Source organism: Lepisma saccharinum, chromosome 23 (assembly GCF_977018435.1).
Source record: "Lepisma saccharinum chromosome 23, izLepSacc3.1, whole genome shotgun sequence".
Taxonomy (NCBI): Eukaryota; Metazoa; Arthropoda; class Insecta; order Zygentoma; family Lepismatidae; genus Lepisma; species Lepisma saccharinum.
Genome location: NC_139251.1, coordinates 29,680,378 through 29,704,717, shown reverse-complemented (window position 1 = coordinate 29,704,717; position 24,340 = coordinate 29,680,378). Strand labels below are relative to the sequence as shown.

Here is a 24,340-nt window from a genome sequence, read left to right as displayed (position 1 = left end):
TCCATTGATACATAAAGGCACATATGCACAGAATTTGTTAAATAGTGTAAATTAACATCAATGAATGTTGTATACACATTACAAGTATAACAACTATTTACAATATGAAACAAAGCATAAGACATAAAAGTTAAGTTAAAGCACATAATATTGTTTTCAAGAGTCAGTCTGCATTTTCTTCTAGATCCGAAGGGCTGTCGGGCTTCTTCAAAGCTCTTTCCTTAATTCGAAAGCATTTGGGACACTGTTGGTTTTTTCTTGTCCAACAGTTTCTGTGGAATACTGCCATGCACTTCTGGCAACTCGCAGCTAGTATGTCGAAAGGGAAGATAACTTTGTCCTCATCACAGAGTTCGCAAACATATCCTTTTCCAAAGCACACCTGTGAATACAATTTAAATGAGGTTCAAGAATACAGAAATATTCTTTCTGAAGTATATTGATAACATGTGAGACTAAATTTCCTGATAATATAGATGAATTATACATATCTACTATGTCAATGCTGCCTAATTTTGCACTGTCAGCTTGTACTAATGAAGTCACGAGATTTTTGGCATCGGCACTGTTGCGGAACACACATGTTAGTTTGTGGTTGAACTGAGATATTTTGTTTTTAAGCCAGCATTGACATAGTAGATATGTATAATTCAATCCCCATAGACCTAGCTCTGCATTCAGTTGAAAGATGGCTGACAATAAACAGAATCCCTGCTCTAGAGGTACAAGAAACAACCAGGCGGTTGGAAGTTTGTTTAAAACACAACTACTTTCAGTTTGAGGATAAATTCTACAAACAGTCCGAGAGCCTTGCAATGGGCAATCTGCTGTCAGCTCCTTTAGCCAACATTGTCATGCTCCTAGCTGAAAAAGAGATACTTCACACTCCAGAACTGCAATACGTCCGATATGGAAGGTACGCGGACGACACAATAGTCATTTACAAAAAGACCTTCTAGTGAACAAACTAAATAGCATCCATCCCAGGCTCAAGTTCACCGTAGAACAAGAGGAACATGGTAAGATCAACTTCCTGAACATCACAATCAGCCATGCACTTAGCAAATTCATAATCACTGTCTACAGAAAACCAAATGCACGCAACCAGTACATACACACTCTCTCTAGCCATTCCCCCAAACAAAAAGATAACGTGTGGCTGAACTTTTATCGAAGAGCCTTCTCCTACTGCTGCCGAGAAGAGATAGCCACCACCACTGGAATAGCCCTGAAACATGGCTACACAGAAGCACAACTTTCCACTTGGTGCAGTAAAGCGGAAATAGAGGTCAGGCACCCTAACCAGCCACAATCAACCTCAAACAACCAATATAAATGGTTTACCTTCCCCTACCATCCCACTACATCCAACCGCATGTCCAAAGCCCTTCTCCCATATGGCATCAAAGTAGCGCACAAGCCCAATGCCAAACTAGCTGATAAACTAAACAAACACAAACAGTACTTCCTCTCCCCCTTAACCCAGGTGTATACGATGCAGAGTACGAGTGCAAGGCACATTACATTGGCAGATCCATCAGATCTGTCAATGAAAGAATCCAACAGCACCTATCGGATGCAAAAAAAGCACAACCCATTACTGGTCTTGCCAAACTCATCAAATACCATAGCCATAAAATTCAAAAGGTACAAGTCAAACACACTGGCTACACACTCGAAGACACCAAAAATCAAGGAAACGCATGCTATAATGCACTTCCTGCACGAGCTGAACATCGATAGCGGACAGGCACACCACACCTGGATTCCCCTACTACAGCAGTTAACACCAGGAAATAGCAGCAGACGTACAGTTAACAACAGCGCACCTAGCGGCAGCCGGAGAACTACAAACAAAAGACACATTCCAAGCAACAGTACAGCGAGTTCCAACGAGGTTGGTGCAGTGACCACTGAAATTAATAGAACAAAGAAAAAAAACAGTTTCACAGATAGTGAGTACTAGTTTCTCCATATTTATATACTACCGTGTCTCTTTTCCCAATTATGAATTCATTTCAAGTCAGTTCAGTTACTTAATATTTGAACAGAATAACCAAAATAAATGCTGTGTTACACAAAAAGAAAAAAATAGTGTAAAAGTACAGGAACCAATCAATTTAATCCAAACAATAAATGGTTCCACAATTTTCAAAATTAAAAAAAATTAAAGTTTTAAGTGAGACAACATACAACATGAACTTTATGACTAAAATTCCTTTGACTTTTGAAGACTTTTCTTGAATGAGGTGTGTAAAAGTTAATAACAATATAAAATAACTATGCATTTCAATACATGGACTGCATGAAATGCAAAACATTGTCCTCGATATTCTGGATCAAGTGAAAGTCTCTCCATGAGTACAATGCTAATAATACAAGTTGGAATAAAATTGGTTTATATTTATTAATAGTCATAACCATGATTATTATTTCTATTATTTAAGCTTTGTCAATGGCCGGATTCCCCCTACAAGAAATTCTGGCAATGCCCATGATAGTGTAACCATAATACACTAACTGACTTTCACAGCATGTACAGGGCATCAACTCCAACAACCTTGCTTCATTTTTAAGTCCTCGAAACACTGACGTTTATCATGCATATATGCAGCCATGCAGTACATATTCAAGGTTGCCACTGTCATTTATATTTTTTTTTTGCCTGAAAATTTGTTAAAGGATTCAAATGTTCAGCAAAGACATCTGAGTGAAGTGGCAGGGGTCAACCCCTCTCCCTTAACTCACCATTTATTACTAGAGGCATGCATACTTCGTTTTTGACAAAAACACATTGTAATGTTAATTTTTCATGTTTCTGAAATTGAATGTTTTTATCACGAAATGATGTGAAATGAACTGCAAAATGCAAAATAGACTCTTAAACATGAAATTTACCATTTATACCGACGCGCCACTTTCTGAAGTCTGAAGTATCCTGTGAGTTATGCAATTCAAGGAAAATTGATTAATTCTGCTGTAAATATTTGAGAAGCAAGAATGGACCCCTTTATACAGGAATACATTTAATATTCTGGTAACAACATAAATGTGCTATTAGAAGGGATATGTTTATTTTGTGTAATAGTGCAGATTTTAAATCAAATTTGGGATTATACTCACATGTTTAAAACCAAAATGACATTTTATATGTCGCTCTTTCACCACTATAACAGCGAAATTTAATTTTATTTACCGCTTTTGAACCCGAAATTGACTCCGTTTTTGTACCGAAATTTTGCTTTTTTATTTACCAAAAATATGTGCCTCTATTTATCACCCACACATATTTTGCAGACCTTATTTTGTGCTTTACATCAAGAATTTATTTCATTCTTGGTATTACACAGTCTACAGCATTTTGTATGGGGGGGATCAGAAAGTTCTGTCTTCTCTAGAAATCTTTCAAAAACACGTGAAGCTTGAGATGAAATCTCTAAATTGAATGCTGGCGCATCACTGAAATGGGAAAGACAGAGTAAAAAAACACACTTGTGAAACAAGAACTCATGGACAGTGTATGTAGAATAAAACGCGAGGGAAAAAAAATCAGTAGAATATAAAATCCAGGGAACTTTTATAACATTTTCCTCCTTTAGGACATGAGAATTGAACATATAATGTGGGTAGAATAGGATTTATTTTTATTTTTAAAATAACTAAAACTAAAAACTGCATTCACTTACTTTGCAATCTTCCTTGATATGTTTCAAGAACAAAGAATGCACCCTGTTAAGGTACTCTAGAAGTTCACCCGAGTTTATATCAATTAGGTCTTGCATGCTGTATTTGTCGGCAGCCTCAACAAAATGCTGTCGCTCATGGAGCTGCCATAAAAGCCTATTTTCTATAGCATCTCTGCAGGATGTAAAATACCTTTTCATTGTCAGAATATCTTCTCGAATTTTCTGAAAGATAGAGAAAAAAATACATGTTATGCAAAAATTATTACTTGTGAAAGTTCATCAATACAGGGTTTGAAAAAAAATTTACTCGCATGTAATGTTATCTAGGTGTTCAAAATTGGTATGGATAGGAAGATAAATGGCTTACCATGCCTTAAACTGGCCTGCTTCATTTGCTCGTGTTGTATTTGCTGCCTCCCATCTATCAAGTTATGATTTTTAATTGGAATTTCAAACGTACAAAAGTTTTGACAAGTGCCCTGCAGAAGACATTCCATAGGGATCATACAGAGAAAATAAAAGAATGAAGTGAAGCCATGTTGTGATGTGGTCAAAACAAATTTCTAGGTTTTCCAGTCATTTAAAGCACTTGATGCTACAAGGGTCATTCAAGTTGATGGTGACTTTAATTTCTAGGGAAAAATTGGAAAGTCCTACAAGCACCAAACTATGCAAGTTTTTCAAAGGGAACCCACTGGGCATTTAGGCATCTCTGCTATCATTGTCAGTTCCCCAGAGTTCTTTGCCATAGAAGGAAGTTTGACTGCTGTTATAGATGTTGCAGGACATCTTTTGTCAGTGCTTCATCTGTCTTCAATTTATTCCCTCTCGGAGAGTTGTTGCTGTCAAATTGACCATGTGGGGCCGTGCATTGTCATGGTGAAGAATATGGCATTTGCAGACAACATCCCCAGTATTTTCTTGCAAATGGCAATACGTACGACACCCTTCATATACTGGGCATTAATCATGACCCTTTCTCCAAAAAATCCACATAAAGAACACCTTGCATGTCCTAGTCAGACAAATGTGTCCATGCGGTTCATTCGTCAGCAACTAGTGTTCTTCGCCAAACTGTTGACATCATTTGTACACTCTTGCCCATGACATTGTTGTTCCCATACTGTGCTTGCAACCTTCTCAAAATTTCAACTGGCGTCAGGTTCTCCTTCACAAGGAATTTGATCATACACCGCTGCTCCACATCTACAGACATACTACTTGAAACCATTTATCGTTCTCCAGCTATTTACCACATTTTTTTATTCACAAACATCTGAGTCAACGTTGAACAACCCTTGTAAGTAAGTGTTCAAACTTTAATGGTACACACTATGCAAATGAGTGGTTTACTTAACACCTTTTAAAAATACATGAAAAATGTGTATGGAATAACCCCAATACAAAACAAAATTACAGCACCCCACCACCCCAAAAATGGTTCCAATAAATAAGTTTGACAAGTACAAATGAAACGTTTACTTTTTCAAAGATTTTTCCAGGTCTATAGGAACTGTAATTCTGGTTTGGTAGCTCAGTGTTAGGGCAACGGGATAAAAATGGGAGATATCCAGGTCTGACTCCTGTCTCAGACACATTTTCTACCCCATTTATACAATTTCTACAATATGATGTTTGGTGTAACTCTATACTCTTCATGACATTGAGTACTACATAACTTGAATGCTGTTGCTGATGCAGACTCCTCTACAGAATTTTTACCCTAAAAAATGTCACTGATATATTTGCAAGTGTGTAGGCCACGTGTATGTACAGTGTGTCCAGCTTAAAAGTATAATAAAAGAAAAATAATAACTCTTAAGTTTATTAAGATATTTTCGTCAAGTTTTCTTCTATTATAGAGTAACTCAAAAAGTTCTTTTTTTTTTTTTTTTTTAATATATATATATATATATATATATATATATATATATACCTAATACATCTCGATATGTGCACTATTAGTAGCACGACAGATGCCTAACCTATATTCAAGCTCCGGGCATGTGTTGTACAGCATTACTGGTGTCACATTCCAGATTGCAAGATGAATGCGATGTCATAGATCAGGAAGGTCACGATCTCGTTTGATACACTTGTGACTTTACAAAATCCCACAGAAAAAGATCAAGCAGAATAATGTCCTTAGTAGTCTCCTGTGTACCAAACATGAGTTCGTAATCTTCCTGATATATACGACGTCCCAGAATGTGATGCCAGTAATGCTGTACAACACGTGAGCGGAGCTTGAATATAGGTTGGACATCTGTCAAGATGTATTAGTAATGTAAAAAAAAAACAGAAAATTGTAATTTTTTCAAGGACAAAAGCAGAAGGCATCAAGAAATATAGCAATCCCGCAAATTCCTAAGTTTGCACATGCCGAGACAATGGTATCAGGTAGAACAAAGAAGTTTAATGGGGGGCAGGGGGGGTAATATTCTTCATCATTATCTGAATTTACTGATCCTGGTCAGTGAAATATTGGACGAGTGCAAGCAAGTTACACCTCGAAATACTTGGTAGATTTCACAAAGTATGTAGTGTTAATTAAAAATAAGCAGTTCTAAACTTAATTATGACTTTTAGTTAATCTCAAATAATATAAGACTCATCCCATTTTTCGTCCAATAATGGGTAAAAGAAAAATGCACACCCTGTACATGTGTAAATACGGTATTCTGTTTTGAGAAGAGGAGGAGGAAAATCATCAAATGCACTGAAGGGTTCTAATTTTGTGTTTCATTCTGCCATCTTGCTTAATCAAGATGATGAAATTGATGGATATACTCAACAAGAAACACCTATGTCCGTGCTAGGACTTGAATCCAAAACCTTTGGTGGCAAGATCACCGGAAGTGCTTGGATACCAAGATTGTTGTGGCAACAGCAATGGCTCATTTTTTTTGGTTTTCACAGATGCGTTATTTGCAGCAACAACATGAGAGAACAGAATGCGAGACCTCCTGAACTTTAATATGCACAATAAGAATTTCATCATAGTCATATTAATAACTTGAAAATAAACAAATCTACTAGAACTCAAATGTATCACCTTCACTGTACCAAGTTCCTCAACAAAGCTGAACAACATGGGATTTAATTTTTCTAGATTCAATACTGGCTTCTTCTGCATCAATCGCAGAAATTGCTTAGATGCTCGACAGACTCTTCTTTCTTCAAAATCCCAGTTGTGTATTACTCGAGCAGGGATTACAAACTGCGAATTCCAATGGCAATTTGGGCAATAATAAAGTCCATTATAGTCACACATACGTGGTTCAACCCAACTGTTTTCTGTAAAACAAATTTAGAATATTAATGAGAAACTGACTTGTCTTGGAAAACACATTATTCACTATTAAATATATGAACAGTATATTGATCATTTATTTATATAACATTTCACAAATTTCGTGTTTACATCAACGGACCCAATTGAGTTGGAACAAACAAAAACTCATATTGTGGATTGCATAATTCAGGGGTTTCCAAACTTTTTCGTTTCACGGTGCCCTTAGTGTTTCAAAATTTTCCCACAGGACCCAAGTCAGAATGTAGGCCTATCTAAAACTTGCAACGCTCAGTTTGGTTAGGTCGCTTGCCTTAAGTTAAAAAAATAAACACACATTTAAAATTCAGAAACATTTTACATGTAAAATGTACTAAATAAGCACATATTTCGAACAATTATATTTAAAACCACCTGTAGACTAACAAGTAAGTGTAATTTCATTGAAAATATTTGGAAAATTTCGCGGTGCCCCTGTGAGCCAGCTACAGTGCCCCAGGGCATCACGGCACACACTTTGGGAACCACTGGCATAGTTCACTAAATCGGTTCTGAGATGGTTAAATGTTTGTTATTGAAACTGATTCAGCAAACTATGTAACCCACAAATCAGGTATTTTGGTGCAGCTTCATAGGTGTGATGATGCAAACGAGATGTTTGTGTCAAAGGCTTAAGTCCACTTCATGCTTAAATAGGCTAATCAGGACTGGACCTATAGTTTAAAGTGGGATCCAAGCCACTATGTGCCTCCACAGGTATCAAATCTAGAACCATTGTGAAAAACATGGCAACATACTCAGATTAACAAAGAGGTCTTGTAGAAATGAAATCCTGCATTTCAATTAATGATGAGGTGTGAAAAGTATCTTGTACTCTTCTGTCCAATTACAAAGATCTCAATGCTGAATATTTTTGGAGGTGATGTCATCAGCATCATGCTCCAGCCATCAGGGATAACCTTAGATCGCCTACCCTGGGAACTAAACCCTGTCTTCCACATAGCACTCAGCTACCCTACAGACTAGACTTCTGCGGCTCCAAAATTTGTTTATAAATCCATTTTATGCTCAGATAGGTTGATTGGGACTGGACCTACAGTCCAAAGTGGGACCTGAAAAACCACAAATTTGCCCCCACCATGTATTGAGACCAGAACTCTATGATTATAAGGCAACAGCATTACCACTATGCCATCAGGAATGCCAGAAACATTATCTTTGTCTCATGACTCCAACATGTTTGTTTTTGTCTACATCTTAGTTTCCCAACAGTTGATGGTTCAAAAGATATGTTTTTTGGTCCACATAGCTGGATACAAACCAACAATACTGGAAAAAAAAAACACTTTTCTTTAAAAGTGCTATTTAGTGTAGTTTATATTATATACCGTATCAATCTATAGAATTATACTTTAATTAGACTTTCTCTAGAAGATTCAAACTGACCAAGGGTAGTTCACTTGTTTTCACCAGCTGTCTACTCCTCTGAGGTATTTTAAATATGCATAGTCAAGTGTGTGCAGACTTCCTGATGTATTGAGGTTACAAGAGTTACGACAGGTAAACAGGTAGCAATCTGCTTACAAAAATAGGAAGGTAAAACTTGACGAATCGGCGTGGAGGAAGTTTTGACTGGAAGGGATTAGAGGAGCAGACAGGCTGGGTAGGGACATACTTTGGGAATTGAGTTGAGACAGTCAGGAGGGCTTTGGAAGGAGTGGAGTCAACCTGACTTAGGTCAACAAGCTACAAAGCCTAGAGAAAGTACAGTTTTATTTCACACTTCGAACTTCAATTTGGCATTTATCTTCTAACTCTAGAAAGGTATTTATCCTAACCACACCATGCATGATTCGGATTTGAAAGTTCTAAAATCCACAGAGTGACTATTTGCCATTTCAGTTTGTTTTGGTTAGTGTATTTATTTCAGGATTACCTTTCGCAGCTTAGCATCAGACTTGTGCTCATGACAAGTGTTCTTACCATCTGAGGATGAATGATCACTAACTACATCACCCATAAAATCAATTGGGAGTGGCAGGTTCGATTCCTCATACCTCAGGGTATGATACGATACATAGATTATGAAAAGTGTAAACCAATGTAATCTACATGCAGATTACGAGGGAGTCAAGTGAAAACCTTAAAATGTTTTTCTTCATATTTGGGAAATGAGACACGTGGTAGCAAATAAATACACTAAAACTTAGTACTCACTTTTTCCTTGAAGGTGTTCTTTGCAGTGCTATTAATTTTGGTGGCCAATTAAGCCTTGAAGCTGTTTTTTGTAGTTCTATTAATTTTGGTGGCCAAGTAATAAAACTACGAATAACAGATCTATGGAAAAAGTTAGTACTAAGGTTTTCTGTATTTACTTAATGTTCATTTCATATCTAGTAAATTTCTGCATGTAGGGTTGTACAAGTTTGTTGCATTTTAGCTGATGTATATATTTTCAAGTCTGAGTTACTGTCTGTATACCTAAAAAAAAAAGAATCTTTTGAGGTGCACATGCACTTATGAACCACTGCAAAGACCTTTCCACCCATCTGCCTGAGAACTAAAGCCATTGTTGAACTGCCTTCTGCTATTCATAAAGTTGCTGCCATGTTAAAAATATCAGTGTTGCCAGTACAAGAAAAATAACCCAAGTGTTCATAACATGTCACAGTCACCATCATTGGGATTTCATACACAATAACTAGGGTTACCAGATCGCTGTAAGGGAAATGTAGGACATGCTGTCCCAAAATGTAGGACATTAAGTTAAAATGTAGGACACAAACATTCTCAATAAATAATACATATTTCTATAGAGCACGTTAGAAAGTAGTTGAAAAATTACACTTTTCAGCTTTAAAAATAATAATTCTTAATGAATTTTTAAATGCAAAATGTCAAGACTTGCAATCATACTAATCAATGCACCTCTTACTACATATATTAAGTGGTACTTCTCTGAGGAGACAATTTTTATCAAAATTTCAGGTTTAGTCAAACTATATTTATGTTAGAGTGGACAGTCAAACTCTTTGAAATTATAGGGACCAGACTTTATGAAAAAATAATTTCTCTCGTTGGGCTGATGGTAATAAAAGTACTCTTTGAACATCTGAATTATGACCTGTAATGTTAAACAAATATTCAGCAATTACCGTAATTTAAAATTCGAGAAGTTTCATCTTGGGTTGTCTTTAGTTCAATAACAGGGTGTCTACCAAAACAACACATCCAGAATTCTTGACTTTTTCTAGACTTTTCTAGATCTTTTTCCCGTCTTTCTTAACGTTTATTTATCCGACCCCTACTTAGGTAAAATTGGAAATTAGTAATTAAGAAAATAAATATTTATTTATTAAAACACCAACCAAAGGGCCAGTTAAGATGAAAACTGAAGCTTCATTTAAGAAGAGAATTAGATCTGCTTTGTCGTATTAATGCATCCTGAACTGTGTTTGGTAGACGAGCAAGGCTTTGGCGTGTGGACTCAAGCCAGTATAATCTTATGTGGGGCTTGTGGCGGTTGTCCCTTTATGTTTGTGACTGTCCCTTCATCCATCTTACCTTGCCGCCATTCATTATCATTTTCGCGATTATCCCAAGGGACAGAAAAAAGTTAAGTAAAATAAACTAAATCAACCAATCAGTCATTATGATAGCAAAAATTCTTGACCACAAGAATAATTTATTGCCTTTGTATTGACTTCTTGACCTACTTGTTGATTTCTTTACTTTTTCTTGACTACCATGACTTTCTTGACTGGTAGACATCCTGAATAACTTTGTTCTCTATACCCCTGCTTTACAATCAAATTATACTGAATAAGAATGGCAACACCTTGTTCCATCAGTATAAACCCTAAGGCAAGAGATTCTGCTCAGGCATTGAACAGTGACGTTATCAGAAAGTGGTCCCAAAACTTTGTTCATTAAGTGCTTACGTTTTTCCGTATTTTTAATATCAGGACAAACCTTTTTCTTTTTGGGCAATGACCGAATCAAAATAAATTTCACCATTGAGTTTGAAAGCGCAGTCCATAGACTTGTAACTTGCATGATTTTTTTCTGTTACCTATTTTCCTAATTAATATTATGTGACGCTCAAAATGTAGGACATTTATGATATTTTTCAAATTCCTCCCGGACGCCGGACATAAGGCTAAAATGTAGGACATGTCCGGGAAAATCCGGACGTCTGGTAACCCTAACAATAACTGAATCATATATCTTAGTGCACACAACTGACAACTGTACATATGCTGGTAAGTAATACCATGACTCAATTTTTACTATAGACAAGGTGTTCATAAAGTCCCTGTACCATTACAAAAAACATTACTATGACAAGCTTGAACAGTCCCTTCTTCCTCAGTTGGAGGAATTCCAGCCAACCATAATTTTCAACAAGATGGGGTACAATGTTCAAGGTCTTCTGGATAAGCATTTCCCTGGCAGGTGGATAGGCCGTGATGGACCTATTCCCTGGCCACCGCACTCTCGTCATATCACACCCTTGGATTTCTTCTTCTGTGGGTATCTCAAAGATTGTGTTTACCGCACTCCTGCTACTCTTCGAAGAAGAGTATCCTAACTGTTACTAGTGATATGCTGGGGCGTGTATGGGCAGAAGTGGATTACCGCCTTGTTCTGAGAGCAACTAGAGGGGCGCACATTGAGTTGTATGGCATATAAACGTGGAGAGTTGTAGCTCATTTTGCAATCAACAGCACTGTTCTATTGCATGTAGTTTCCAAGCTATATTTTTTGTAATGGTGCAGGGACTTTATGAACACCCTGTATATCTACAGAAATTGCTAATGTGTTCTTTTTTTAACATTATATTTACATGCATTAATTTCTGAAAGTTGAAGAAACCAATGCAAGGTCTTTAAATGAAAGAATGTTACAGTTACCCACAAGTTCACTAGGTCTACAGTGAAACAAATTACATTAGAAAAGGAGTGAAGCTGAATTTTAGTGACTGCATGCCAGTAGATGAGCACAGTTCAACCACCGCGAGAAATCAGTGGTGTATTCTGAAAATTTGATCTGGTTTACTGCATCAATTCTTATTTATTGTATATATTTGTTACATACTAATTAGATACAATAGAAATAAAACACCATGCCAGTAAAAAAAATGGAAGTCAAACAACTTCAAATTTTCGAGCAATTTCTTCATAAACGGAAAATTTGGTTTACAGGAGGTATACCAGATGACATGGGAGAATACGTTGCTGCTAGAAATTTAAGATAGAATATGCTTTATCCAATACCTGAAGAAAAGGGCCGTCCAAAACATGTAAATCCCTTCGGAAATGCTGCATGAAAAAAACAATACTTACTACTTTAGATTAAATAAAAATACTATACACGGGATACAAAAAACATGACTTCTTGCTTAAAATAACTCAGTTACTCTCAAATTAAAGCAAGTATAACAACACACACATACGCATACAGAGACAGGAAATGCAATATGATATGTTAAAATTTGCAATTGACAATTTACAAGGGTGGATTTCACTCTTTCCATCTTCTATCCCCCTAGTGTTATAAAGTATAGTCTTAGTTATTCTAGGCATTTCTACCTTCCAATATTCATTTCTACAATATGGTTGGTTGGTTGATTTGGTGTTTTAAGTCCACTTTATGCACAGTAAGGCTAATCGGGACTGGACCTACAGTTTAAAGTGGGATCCGAACCACTTGTACCTCCACCGGGTATCGAACCCGGGACCCATTTCTACAGTATGGTATCAAAGGATGGAAGGTTATATTTTTAAAAAAAATCTCAATTCTTGATCGGTATTTGATCGTACTAAGAAAATATGGCAAAATGATGGTAATAATTGTTGACTTAGTATAGTAGATACACACAGATAAAAAAATCTGACGACAGTGATGATAACTGGAAAATTTCTTCAGAACTTTACAGAGAATGATTTTGGTTTAATGTTCCTGAATGAGTGCTTTTTGAGAGAGAACATTATGGTAGAAAGAATGCCTCGTTCCCACCCCCTGGTAAAAATGCCCTAGCTGTCTCTCTCTGGAAAAAATCCTGTTGAAGTCCATGTCAATTACTAATGACAGTGAGTGAATATAGTGATGACTTAGTTTACGAGATCTGACAATAAAATTCACAAATTCATCATGGTAAAATTGCTACACACATCTCATCAGGGGTGTCAACTTCAAGGTACTTCGTTGGAAGATATACACCAATGCTAGTGTCTAACTTCACAATTTTCGAAATGCTTCTTTTCATTGACATTCATACCTGCTGTCATATAAATTGCAGTGTCTTCAGGCATCCCTGATGGCGCAGTGATAGCATCGCCACCTTGCAATCAAGGAGCTCCAGTTTCAATACATGGTCGAGGCACATAGTGGTTCGGATCCCACTTTAAACTGTAGGTCCAGTCCCGATTAACCTTACAGTGCATAAAGTGGACTTAAAACACCAAATCAATCAATCAATTAAAAAGGCCTTCCATTCAATGTTTTATTTATCTTCGGCACATTGGGAAGTGTGATCTAATTAATTAGCATAGCATGGTGTTGTAAGACTGTATTTTTTTAATTACCTAAAAATCCCTCACTGATTTGTCTTTGCTTTTGTTGATCAATGAGCCCTTTCGGGCAATTTTTTTCACTCACTTTCCCCATGTCAAAATCTTCTGTGAAGATTCTCCCGACTGTTTCTCTGATAGTTATGTGCTCAGTTATATTCCTGACAATCAGCTGATGATTTTGCACACTATCTCTTCCATCAGAAGAAACGTTTTTGCACTTGTAAACACCTCTGATTTTGCTTCCACGCATTCAAAGTTTTACAGTGTTTCTTCACTCTACAGAGTGCCTCATGTCAACAATAACAGCTTTGACACTTGTCGATCACACAGGTCAATTTTACACAACACAGTGTGATAAAACAAGGGGTTTCTGTGTAGTTTTTATTGATTTGGCATTTTTAAGTTCACTTTATGCACAGTAAGGCTAATCGGGACTCGACCTACATTTTAAAGTGGGATCCAAACCACTATGTGCTTCCAACGGGTAGGTTTCTGTGTAGTGTTGCCACAACAAACACATGGCAGCAATTTTGCAGCATCAACAAAGATGGGAGCACCTATAGTGTTCAATGCTTTCCACTAGAGTGAAAAAAAAGATAGATATTGATTGAAAAATAAAGTCATTTGAAAACTCTAGACCTGTTGCCACTATTTTTTATCCAACCCTCGTAAATATAAAATGAAAAATCAAGTAAATATTCACCAATTCACAAATTTTAGGCTTACGTAAAATACTCACTGAAAGTTATGTGCGCTTTACACTCAGCACATCTGTATGACTGTGCTGACAATCCAAGTTCGGGGCAGATGTCCAAGATGTACTCGGGGTTTTCCAATACTTTTGTTTGTGCGCACACTCTGCTAACTTGGTTTAGACATTTAACATGGCAGCTGTACAAACAATCTGAAATAAAATATTTGATGGATATTTATAATGATATTATTCTAAATTAGCTAATAATAGCATCAATGAATTACTAACTCAATCTCAAAGACTTGCTTTTAAGTGTTAAATTAATTTTGGTGGACCTTGCCACCACTTTTTGTGAAGTGTTACATTGTTTCAAGTTTCTAGTTTCTCCTTACTTTTTTAATGTGTCGTGTATGCCCTGCGTAGGTCCCTCTACAATCAAACCCTAAAAAAATTAGTCTCGCGGATAAAGTTAGTAATTTATTTACACTATTATTACAGAGGTTGTTCCGTCTACATTTGGCCAATTTTGACTTACCCAAAAATTTAGACGAATCCATGGCACCAGGTCCGTAAGTGCTCGATGTGTGTCCCTTGTTTCCTAACAATAGCCCGACAGCGTAATTTCCACTGTAATAGGCTTCTCTGAAGAACTGGGAGGGGAATCTTGTCCCATTCACTTTGCACAGCTTTCCAAAGTCCTTCCACAGTTGTCACACGCCGTTTTCCCAAAGCCCGCTTCAGCAAGCCAAATCCACAATAGTCCATAGGACTTGTGTCTGGAGATTTAACAGGTACCTCATTGAAAGGTATCACCTGTATACCACTTGCCTCCTCCATCTCCCTGTAGAATGCGAGGGACGATCGTGAAGTATGTGATGAGGCCTTGTCCATGTGAATGCGCACCAGATTGGCATCATTTCCGTACATTGTTGGAATCTCATGCTCATAGATCGGCCGCATGATCTGCTCCTGATAATACTGCGACTTTATTTTGCAGTTCTTCGCCACCCTACGAATCTTCAGTTTACCTCGGTAACAGTAGCCAGTAACGACCATGAACCCTTTTGGGAAGGATTCTTTACATACATGGACCCACCTTCTGAAGTTCTTTGCGCCTTTCTCTTGGTACATGATGGCTCTCGGTTTACCGCAGTCGGAAAGGTAAATCCATGCTTCATCGAGCGTTACGACGTGCTTCCACCTTTGTTTTGCCAGATGCCGTTCGTACAGCTTCCGGGCGTTACACTTTCGTTCCTTTTGGTGGGCATCCGTGAGAAGATGGCAGCGAGCTTTCATGACTTTTTCCAGCTTGAGTTGATGGTGTAAGGTCCGGCTCACAGTCCCCAAAGACATGTCAAGACGATTAGCCATACACCTTTGTGTTGGCGGATTTTCTTGCATTGCCATTTTGCGCAGTTTCCTCTGCATGGTAGGGGTGGCCTTGGCCTTGGCCCGCTTCCTAGGCAACTTCGTTGGTGATCCAAATGGTGGAGCTTCGTTGCTCTTGTACTTTTTAATAACATTTTTTATTCCACTTAAACTGATGTTGCAACCATTCTTCTTGCACTGTTTTCTAATGACAGACACACTAACCTGGGCGTCATAAAGAGCCGCAACATAGCCTTCCCAAAACCGGCTTAGTTTGGGTGGCATGTTGGTCACAGAGCGGAAACCCACACACTTGGAAAAAGATTTTACACAACACTCACAACAATGGTCCTGTTTTGTGCGTTATTTTCATCCGCGTGGATAAACAACTCCGTTCCCAGACAGTCACAGCACAACACTACAGGACGCCACGTGCCAGTTCGGGTGAGTCCAATCTGCCCGGGAGGGGGGGAGGAACGAAATTGGCCAAACGTAGACGGAACAACCTCTGTATAGATGCAAAATAATATAATACAGTTATTTTTGGTGGAATTTATTTTTCCTGCGACGTTTCATCCTGGTTTCCCATAACTTTTTCAAGCTTACGCAAAGATAAACACACAACCTTACATGGCTAGTCACTCTACACCTGTGTAGCTTGTGTAAGATTAAAAAAGTTCTGAGAAACCAGGACGAAATGTCGCAGGAAAAATAAAAAACTCTAAAAATAACTATATTATATTATTTTGCATCTACAAAAAATGGTTATGCAAACCTTTACGATGAACTTTTATTATAGAACTGCATTGTTTATTCCTGAAACATGAACTAAATTAGCTATTAAGACTAGCTTATTGGCCTTGTACATTAGGAAATTATCTTTTACTCATGCCTACATATCCAGGTTCAAAAATACAATTTCAGGGCAAATACTCATTGACATAACCATCTCACATCGCCATTTGCCTCTGCTACACCGTGTCTGAAATGTCACTTTAAATGTTTGACACATCCTTCTCAAATGTGTCAATTTTAATTTCCTCAGAGTTATAACCGTGCCAACAAATGTTTGTAGGTTTTTGTGAAGAGCGAGCCTCTTATACGGTTTCTTAAGTTAACTTTTTAATGTGTTGTGAGGATTTTTCCTAGTATACTTCGAATCGTGAAAAATAGCCTTATGTGCTGCAACACTTAAAAAAAATCATTAGTTCCAACAGAAAGGGAAAAAAAATGATAAGTGGTACCAGTGAATCTGTAGTGCACAGATGCTGCATACATACAGGAGAAATAATTCAGTTTTTCAAGGGCTCATAGCATCCGAACGGGGCTCTAATTAGAAAATGTACCTCTATTCAATGTGAAAGTTTATTGTGTTGTACTGCAACTCCCTGTATAATCAAGCTGCGTCCAAATTGTACTATCTTAATAATAATTGATTTATTTTATTTTGCTTTTCTGCCACTTTTTAGCTAATGGCAAAGATGAGGATGAGTGATGAAACTGAGAGGGTCACTCACAAAGAACACCTATGCCCAGGCACTGTAGCATGCATGGATGTTCGCATAATAATAATATAACTTCTCTAACTTGAATATTATATTTGAAAACAACATACCTCTACACTGGTACCATGTGTGAACCATACTCCAAATTATACCACCACATTTCTCACAGTGGTACTTCACATGTGGCTGATTCTGCATTAACAAGTGATGTCCCAGCACAATCTTTGTTTCTTGGTACGGTGATAAAGAAGATGCTTGCTCTTCTGCTTCCTTCTTCTCTTCCAGTCGGATGCGAAGCTCGATCAGCCTTCTCACAAGGCGTTTCCGCTCATCTGAACACTCTGGACTCTCTAATACCATTTCTTTGCACTTCGCAACTGCTTCCTGCAGGTCTTCTACAGTTGTCAAATTATCCTGTAACAGAAAAACAGATGTTCACAAGAAAAGTCAGGATTAATTATTTCTCGAATTGCTAATATAAATTAAGTATATCCCCAAATCATTCATCCATGTATTTGTTTGATTCTTCCGACATCTTAGGGAGGTTTCAGAATGAAGTGACAAGCAGCAGGTGACATGGGCCCCTTGTCTAAAGCAAAGCATTCACCATGCATGCATGAACAAGCTGATTTTTCTAATACTGACTTATCCGACGTGTCTTTCATTGATGCTGATTTCTTGTGGAGAAAGCAATTTAAGTGCACCAACAAAATTCCATAAAAACCTCAATTGTTTTATGTAAAAAAAAAATTCTTGTTCCTGTTCCAAATAGGGCAATGTTATGGCATGAGTGAAAGTAACTGTTTTAAAATAATAAAATTTGATGCAAATAGAATATTGGGTTTTGAAGATGATGAAAGGAGTTTTGTTGTTGCAGCTGAAATGCTTAAGACTGGGGCACGTCATTGAGAAAACGGCCTTTGAGCAACATGAAAGCAACAAGCGACATGTGAAGCTTGTCCTGTCTCTTCAGTTTGAAACGTTGCATTGATTACTGAGGGTTTACTTCCAAGTGACACATGTCACTTCAGGCTGAAAGCTCCGTTATCAAAAATGGACCTTCCCAATGTGTTGTTGTAATTCTGCCCCTTGGGTTCAATCACCTGGTGGATTGAATTGAATTGTTGTTTTAAGTCCACTTTATGCACGAAAAGGCTAATCGGGACTGGTCCTACAGTTTAAAGTGGAATCCGAACCACTGTGGCATGTTCCTCCACCGGGAATAATCACCTGACGGAAATTGGTTTCAATCCCACTTTAAACTGTATTCTTTGTCAGCAGTGACGTTATTTGTCCCCTTCTCTTAATAGAGGGATATAAGTCCTCAGCAAAAACATAGTAATTCTGTAGATGTGAATTATTGATTGATTTTGACTTAATTTATATTACCTTGCTCTTCTGACACTTTCGGCTAATAGTGAATTTGGAGAAGGTACACTCACAACAAACACCAGGTATCGAACCCAGGATCCCATGGATGGTCAACTAAAGGTCATGAATTAAATGAACAATTTAGGAAAATTCTCATACCATGCACAGAAAGCATATTTCCAACCTTCAAATACCTAAAATTTGGCAACATAAAAAGGAACGCTGCACAAGCACATCACAAACTATATTTCACACAACATTTGTGCATCATCAAGTTAAAACAGGGACTAACCGAGATAGGTGAAAAGGCTATGCTGAGAGCAAGGAGAAGGATACAAATACTTTGTAAATGAACTCCTTATCAGGAATAATTAAATCAACATTGCAAACACTTACCTGACACAATGAATATTTCAAATTGTGTATAAGTTAATTTACTCTCGCTTTGGAAAGCGTGCACATATACGTGTGTGTGTGTGTTAATGTATTACCTTAAAAAAATTTATTCTTCTTCATTTATGTTTTGATTTTAGTGTTATAAATATATATATTGTAACTATTAATTTCCAGAGTTGGGTGCTAGAGCAGCCTAAGGCTGAACCTTGCTCTGTAGTAAATACAAATACTTTTCTATTCTATTCTAAAAACAAACAGAGGACCACACACAATCATCACAGAGGATTATTATTGGTTATGGGTCCAGGCTAGGACATGTCCTCCTCTTTAGGTGTCTGTCCAGCGTTCGGGCAGATTTTTTAAGAATTTGTACATGTCTTCCTTTTTTTGGAAAAATGCTTCCACCCATAACGATCAACCAGGTTCTATTTTACAGTAAAGCATATCACTTGAGGCACGATAAGTATTCTAGCAATGCTCATTGAGCACCTGGGAGCTCAACCACTATCATTTTGTCCAAATGAGCCTTCAACACGTCTCAGACTGCAGTTCCTTTTCGAGTCATACATATGCGACACAAATGTGTAATGATAAATTTGATTATTAAGTAATATTTACATTTATGAAATACCATAGTGCCAGCCTCCGTGGCGGAGTGGTTAGCACACAGCGCTACCATGCAAATTCCGAAACTGGAAAACAGTTGGTAGGGCTGAATTTCAGTTGGGTATCTCATCCTACAGAAAATCAATTCCAACCTACAGTTGCACTAGTCTATACAAAGGAGAAGTACTATAAACAGTAACAATATTGTTTTGCAAAAATAGGGATCCAGGGCTGGAATAGATCGTTGTTATATGTTGGAAGAAGCACATTTTATATATTTATGAAATTAATGATAATGGCAATTTTTTGCTGTGTCCTCTTTTTTATACCCGGTGGAGACTCATAGTGGTTCGGATCCTACATTAAACTGTAGGTACAGTCCCGATTAGCCTCTCTGTGCATTAAGTGGACTTAAAACAACAATTCAATCAATCAATCCTCTTTTTTATGCCTTTGTCCTTCTTTTTCACCATGCCCTGTCCTCCTTTTTCACCATGCCCTGTCCTCCTTTTTCACCATGCCCTGGCCTCCTTTTTCACCATGCCCTGTCCTCTTTTTTCACCATGCCCTGTCCTCCTTTTTCACCATGCCCTGTCCTCCTTTTTCACCATGCCCTGGCCTCCTTTTTCACCATGCCCTGTCCTCCTTTTTGAATGTATGTGTCTGGTCACCCTAGTCCAGGCACCAGAACCTGGTTAGCTTGCAAAAATGCAGACCACAGTGTACTACGTGTAAAAGAGGTGGACACTTCAATATATCATCCATTAAAACTGTAGGTCCATTCTCAATTTGTCTGTCCAAGAATAAAGTACACCTAACATAGTTCCATGCATTGTTACAAAACTACTGTTGCACATGTTACAATATCATTGCTAATTTCAAGGTAGCTTTCATACCGAAGAGACAAACAACACATGACATGTATCACCTATCATTCAGGTTTGAAATTGACCTAAAACTTACACAAGCATTGTTCCCAAAAATTTCACTTCTATCCTTGAAATTCAACCTTTCACCTGGATCATCTTCTTGGCAAGACACACATCCAGAAGTTGATGATGATGGTGTGGAGGAAGTTGTGTGAATCTTATCTTCTCCAGATTCAATGTATTGATTTTCACTGCTTGATGTATCCATTAGACCAGTATCTGAATACGGTAGCAAAGATCTGATGACATTACTTCTGGAATGACAAAATATATTAATCCATTCATTTTCACATTTTCAATATTCAGAAGAAGAGGTATTACATCGCTAAATGCTTTTGTTGTTAGGTTTGGCATGTTAGATTTAGGGCTCTTAGCATTAACAAAGCATCAATAAATGCTTTAGTTGTTAGGTGGGTCAGGTTTAGAGCTATTAGCACTAAATAATGTTTCTAAATGCTTCCAGACCTGATCACATAACATCTGGTCTCATGCACAAAACCTCCTTGATTCTCGCATAAAAATCTACTAAAAATCCATGTCTTGAGGCAACCAGAAAGCTGCAAAGCACAGACACTTACGTAAGCTACTTTTCAAATTATAATTTATTCAGAAAATACTACTTACTGAAGCTTTTAACTGTGCTAATTAGCATCTCCCAAGTTTCAACTTACTTCCATAATCCTTTCCAGTCTTCTAAAGTACTTCCTAATACTGCTACAAAACTTGCGGAAAATCATTAAACATTCGGAACCATTATGTTTTACTGAATGAGTTAGCTTAGATTATCCATTGTACTCACAGTTACTCCAGACAATTGTTGGGAAGCTATTTCTCTTTTCCTTTCCTTGTGCTGTTAAATGAATCAAACAACCAACATAAGCTTTATATTGACAGTGTCTAAGCAAATTAAAGCATAAAAATAATAACCAGAAATTTTTTTTTCATCAGTAAATAACCCTTTTTCTTCTTATCTTAGAAATCTTGCCAACTAAGACAAAAGTGGCAGAAATGCAACATAAAAAAAAAAAAAAAAAAATCGATATTATTTAGGCTCGTCTACTTTTTAAAATACAAATGTCAGTGGTCCTAATTGGAAATGAGCTATATAATGAATGTATGCTTCTCTCTATTTTATGATATGTTTTTGGAATGGAATTCCATGTCTTGTTCGCTGTCGAAATTAGGACATTGTAAAAAAAAGATGTGTGGAATCTTGGTTATTTTCTCTACATGTGAAGGCTTGTTTAGTTGTAATATGTAATCGTGCTAAATGTTCATTAGTTCAAGCATGACCTATACGTAAACGTATTATAAAAATAATAACTCATCTTGGAAGATTATATGAGTAGTACCAAGGTAAATTTTGTGATGTTCTGCAAACCATTTATATGTATTGCCCATGGATTGAAATTGTTCTATACACTACTGTCTCCATTTAACTTGAAGTTTATATTTAACTCTTGGGAGTAGATCCATGTCTGGAAGCCTCGCAGGAGAGGTAGATTCCGATGAACTGGCAGCTTAGGCATATACGTCCATACGTTCATTTCCCGTATTTACTTGGTGAGCCTTTACATAACTAAAATGAACGTTGATATTTCTTCCATTAGCGTACTGGGTTTGTTGGATTATAAGGATGAGGAACGAGTGAAGATGACCGGACCCCTCTCAGATTTTCTTCATATTTTTGGCATACTCACTAATTGAGGCCTCCTAATCACGAATCTGAAGTTAAAAGTTGTGGGAAACGTCTAGAAACTGCAAAAAAGCTCAAATAAGGCGTTAGTTTTCTGAATGGTAACCATCGATTTTCGCGATTTTTTTTGTTTCCCAAGCAAATATATTGGTAACGGTAGGGTAAGCCGGAGACGGATTTCTTAAAATTTACAGGAGAAAAGACGAGAAAGTACTTACGGAATTGTGTTCTTGAGGACTTTCCGAAGCCGGAGGTATTGTTTTTTAGAATCGTGCTACGTTTCTTGCCCGGAAATAAGGTATTTTTCGTCAATCATGCATCTCCGTTGTGCGATAGCTCGTGCCGCCATTACCGTCGACTACGTGAATCAAATGTTCCGTGCGTTTGGTTATGTAACCCCCTCACAGTGTAGCAACCACGCGGTAGTTTTACAAGATGACGTGTGAGCGGTTTTTTTGTTCCAATTTAAGGTAACACTCTAGTTTACGTCCTTTTCGTAAGTAATACGTGTCATATATCGTTGGAAAGCTTATTTTATAAGGAATTGAACAACGTAAATCCCAAAGGTAGGAAAAATTTCCTGAAAGAGTAAATCGAGAAAAACGGATGTTGTCCGGATATGCGTAATTGAACGTAGTAAGGAATTTTTTAGATAATGAAGCACATATTTAGGGGTGAAATGAGTGCTAATTGAACCTAACCTAACAGGCCTAACCTAACCTCGTAGGCATACCTCGACCCCGTGAATGGATAGTGGGGCTATCGTGAAAAGAAAGTGTAAAAAGAAAAAACGTACTTTCCCGAAGAGATGCCGGGTGACGCACCACGATCGCTCACCGCGAGCGCAAAGAAGCAGATAAGGACGTAAAGTAGAGTTTAGCCTCGATTTCCGCTTAAAAACCTTTTGTGAATAGTTTGTGCGGCATTTATCGGCGCACCGCGAACGCAAAGAAGCAATCACCATGCAGATAAGGACGTAAAGTACAGTTTAGCCTCAATTTTCGCTTAAAAACCTTTTGTGAATATCCTGTGCGACATTTATAGGTTCATACGTTTGGCAACACTGCACATCATCTGACAATACTGCATATCTGCTGACGACAGACAACGTGAGTCAAAATTTGCCCGCAGAATTAGCAACGACCAATAAATGATTATAATGTTAAAATTAACGTGTTTTTCATGGAAAAAAAGTTATCGCCAGCTTGAAAAATCTTCCGCTATGCATATGAGGTAAGTAGCAATGATTTTTATTTGAAAACAACCGAGTATTAAGTGTCTCCGGCTTACCCTACTGTTACCAATATATTTATTCCTGATACTACCACGACACCAAATTTTAACTACGTTTGCCTAACCTAACCACACGTCAATGGTTCGTGGGACTAGCGTCAATGGTTCGCAATTATTTTGCATTTTCTAGATCCTGATACTACCACGACACCAAATTTTAACTATGTTTGCCTAACCTAACCACACGTCAATGATTCGTGGGGCTGGCGCCAATGGTTCGCAATTATTTTGCAATTTCTAGATGTTTCCGACAAATTTTAACTTCAGATTCGTCATTAGCAGGCCTCAATTTGTAAGTATGCCAAATATGAAGAAAATCGGAGAAGGGTCCGGTCATCTTTAGTCATACCAAATACCTTAGATGTGTTGGCCATCTATCTTTATACATGATATGTCTTCAGAGATCCCTGAAATGGATGTTGCATTGAGTATGGAAGGGTATGTCTAATTGATAACTTAAAGGATGTTGGAAAGTGAAAGACTTTGCACGGGTTTCCGGGTCTATGTATTGGCAATATGCAAAATAAAAGAAAGTATGTTTAGGATCTATAACTTTGGCTCATAGCTTTCGCTTCTGTCCATTGTTTTTGTATTTCGAACAATTTATTGAATGGATACGTATGATTTTTCCAAGTTTTGAGCAGAAATTTTATTGTTAATTAGATCCGTCTATGTGTCAAACTAGATTATTAAGGATACAACCATAACTTCGAAAGAAATCTTGGGGCGAATCTTGTACCTATTGTTTATCCAGTTTACTAACCGTAAAACAAATTACGTTGCAGTTACAGATAGTAATAATGAAAGAAACTGTATATTAAAGAATTAAAATATAAAATATTGACAAAATACTACGTACGTTTCTTTGGCACCACTAACAACACGCCTGACAACATTCATCTTTTATTCAGAAGTGACGTTTCGCACCT

At 37.4% G+C, this 24,340-nt stretch overlaps 1 protein-coding gene across 1 annotated transcript; it reads right to left on the bottom strand.

Moving 5' to 3' along the window:
* Positions 1–24,306, bottom strand: DEF8 (differentially expressed in FDCP 8 homolog). The gene is made up of 7 exons (XM_083110192.1): positions 24,271–24,306; positions 20,457–20,676; positions 17,231–17,534; positions 14,293–14,457; positions 6,742–6,983; positions 3,687–3,908; positions 1–382 (listed from the first exon to the last, which is right to left on the bottom strand). The coding sequence occupies exons 2-7, from the start codon at positions 20,628–20,630 to the stop codon at positions 164–166; spliced, it is 1,326 nt and encodes a 441-aa protein (XP_082966318.1). The 5' UTR covers positions 20,631–20,676; positions 24,271–24,306; the 3' UTR covers positions 1–163.
* Positions 24,307–24,340: the final 34 nt, after the last annotated feature.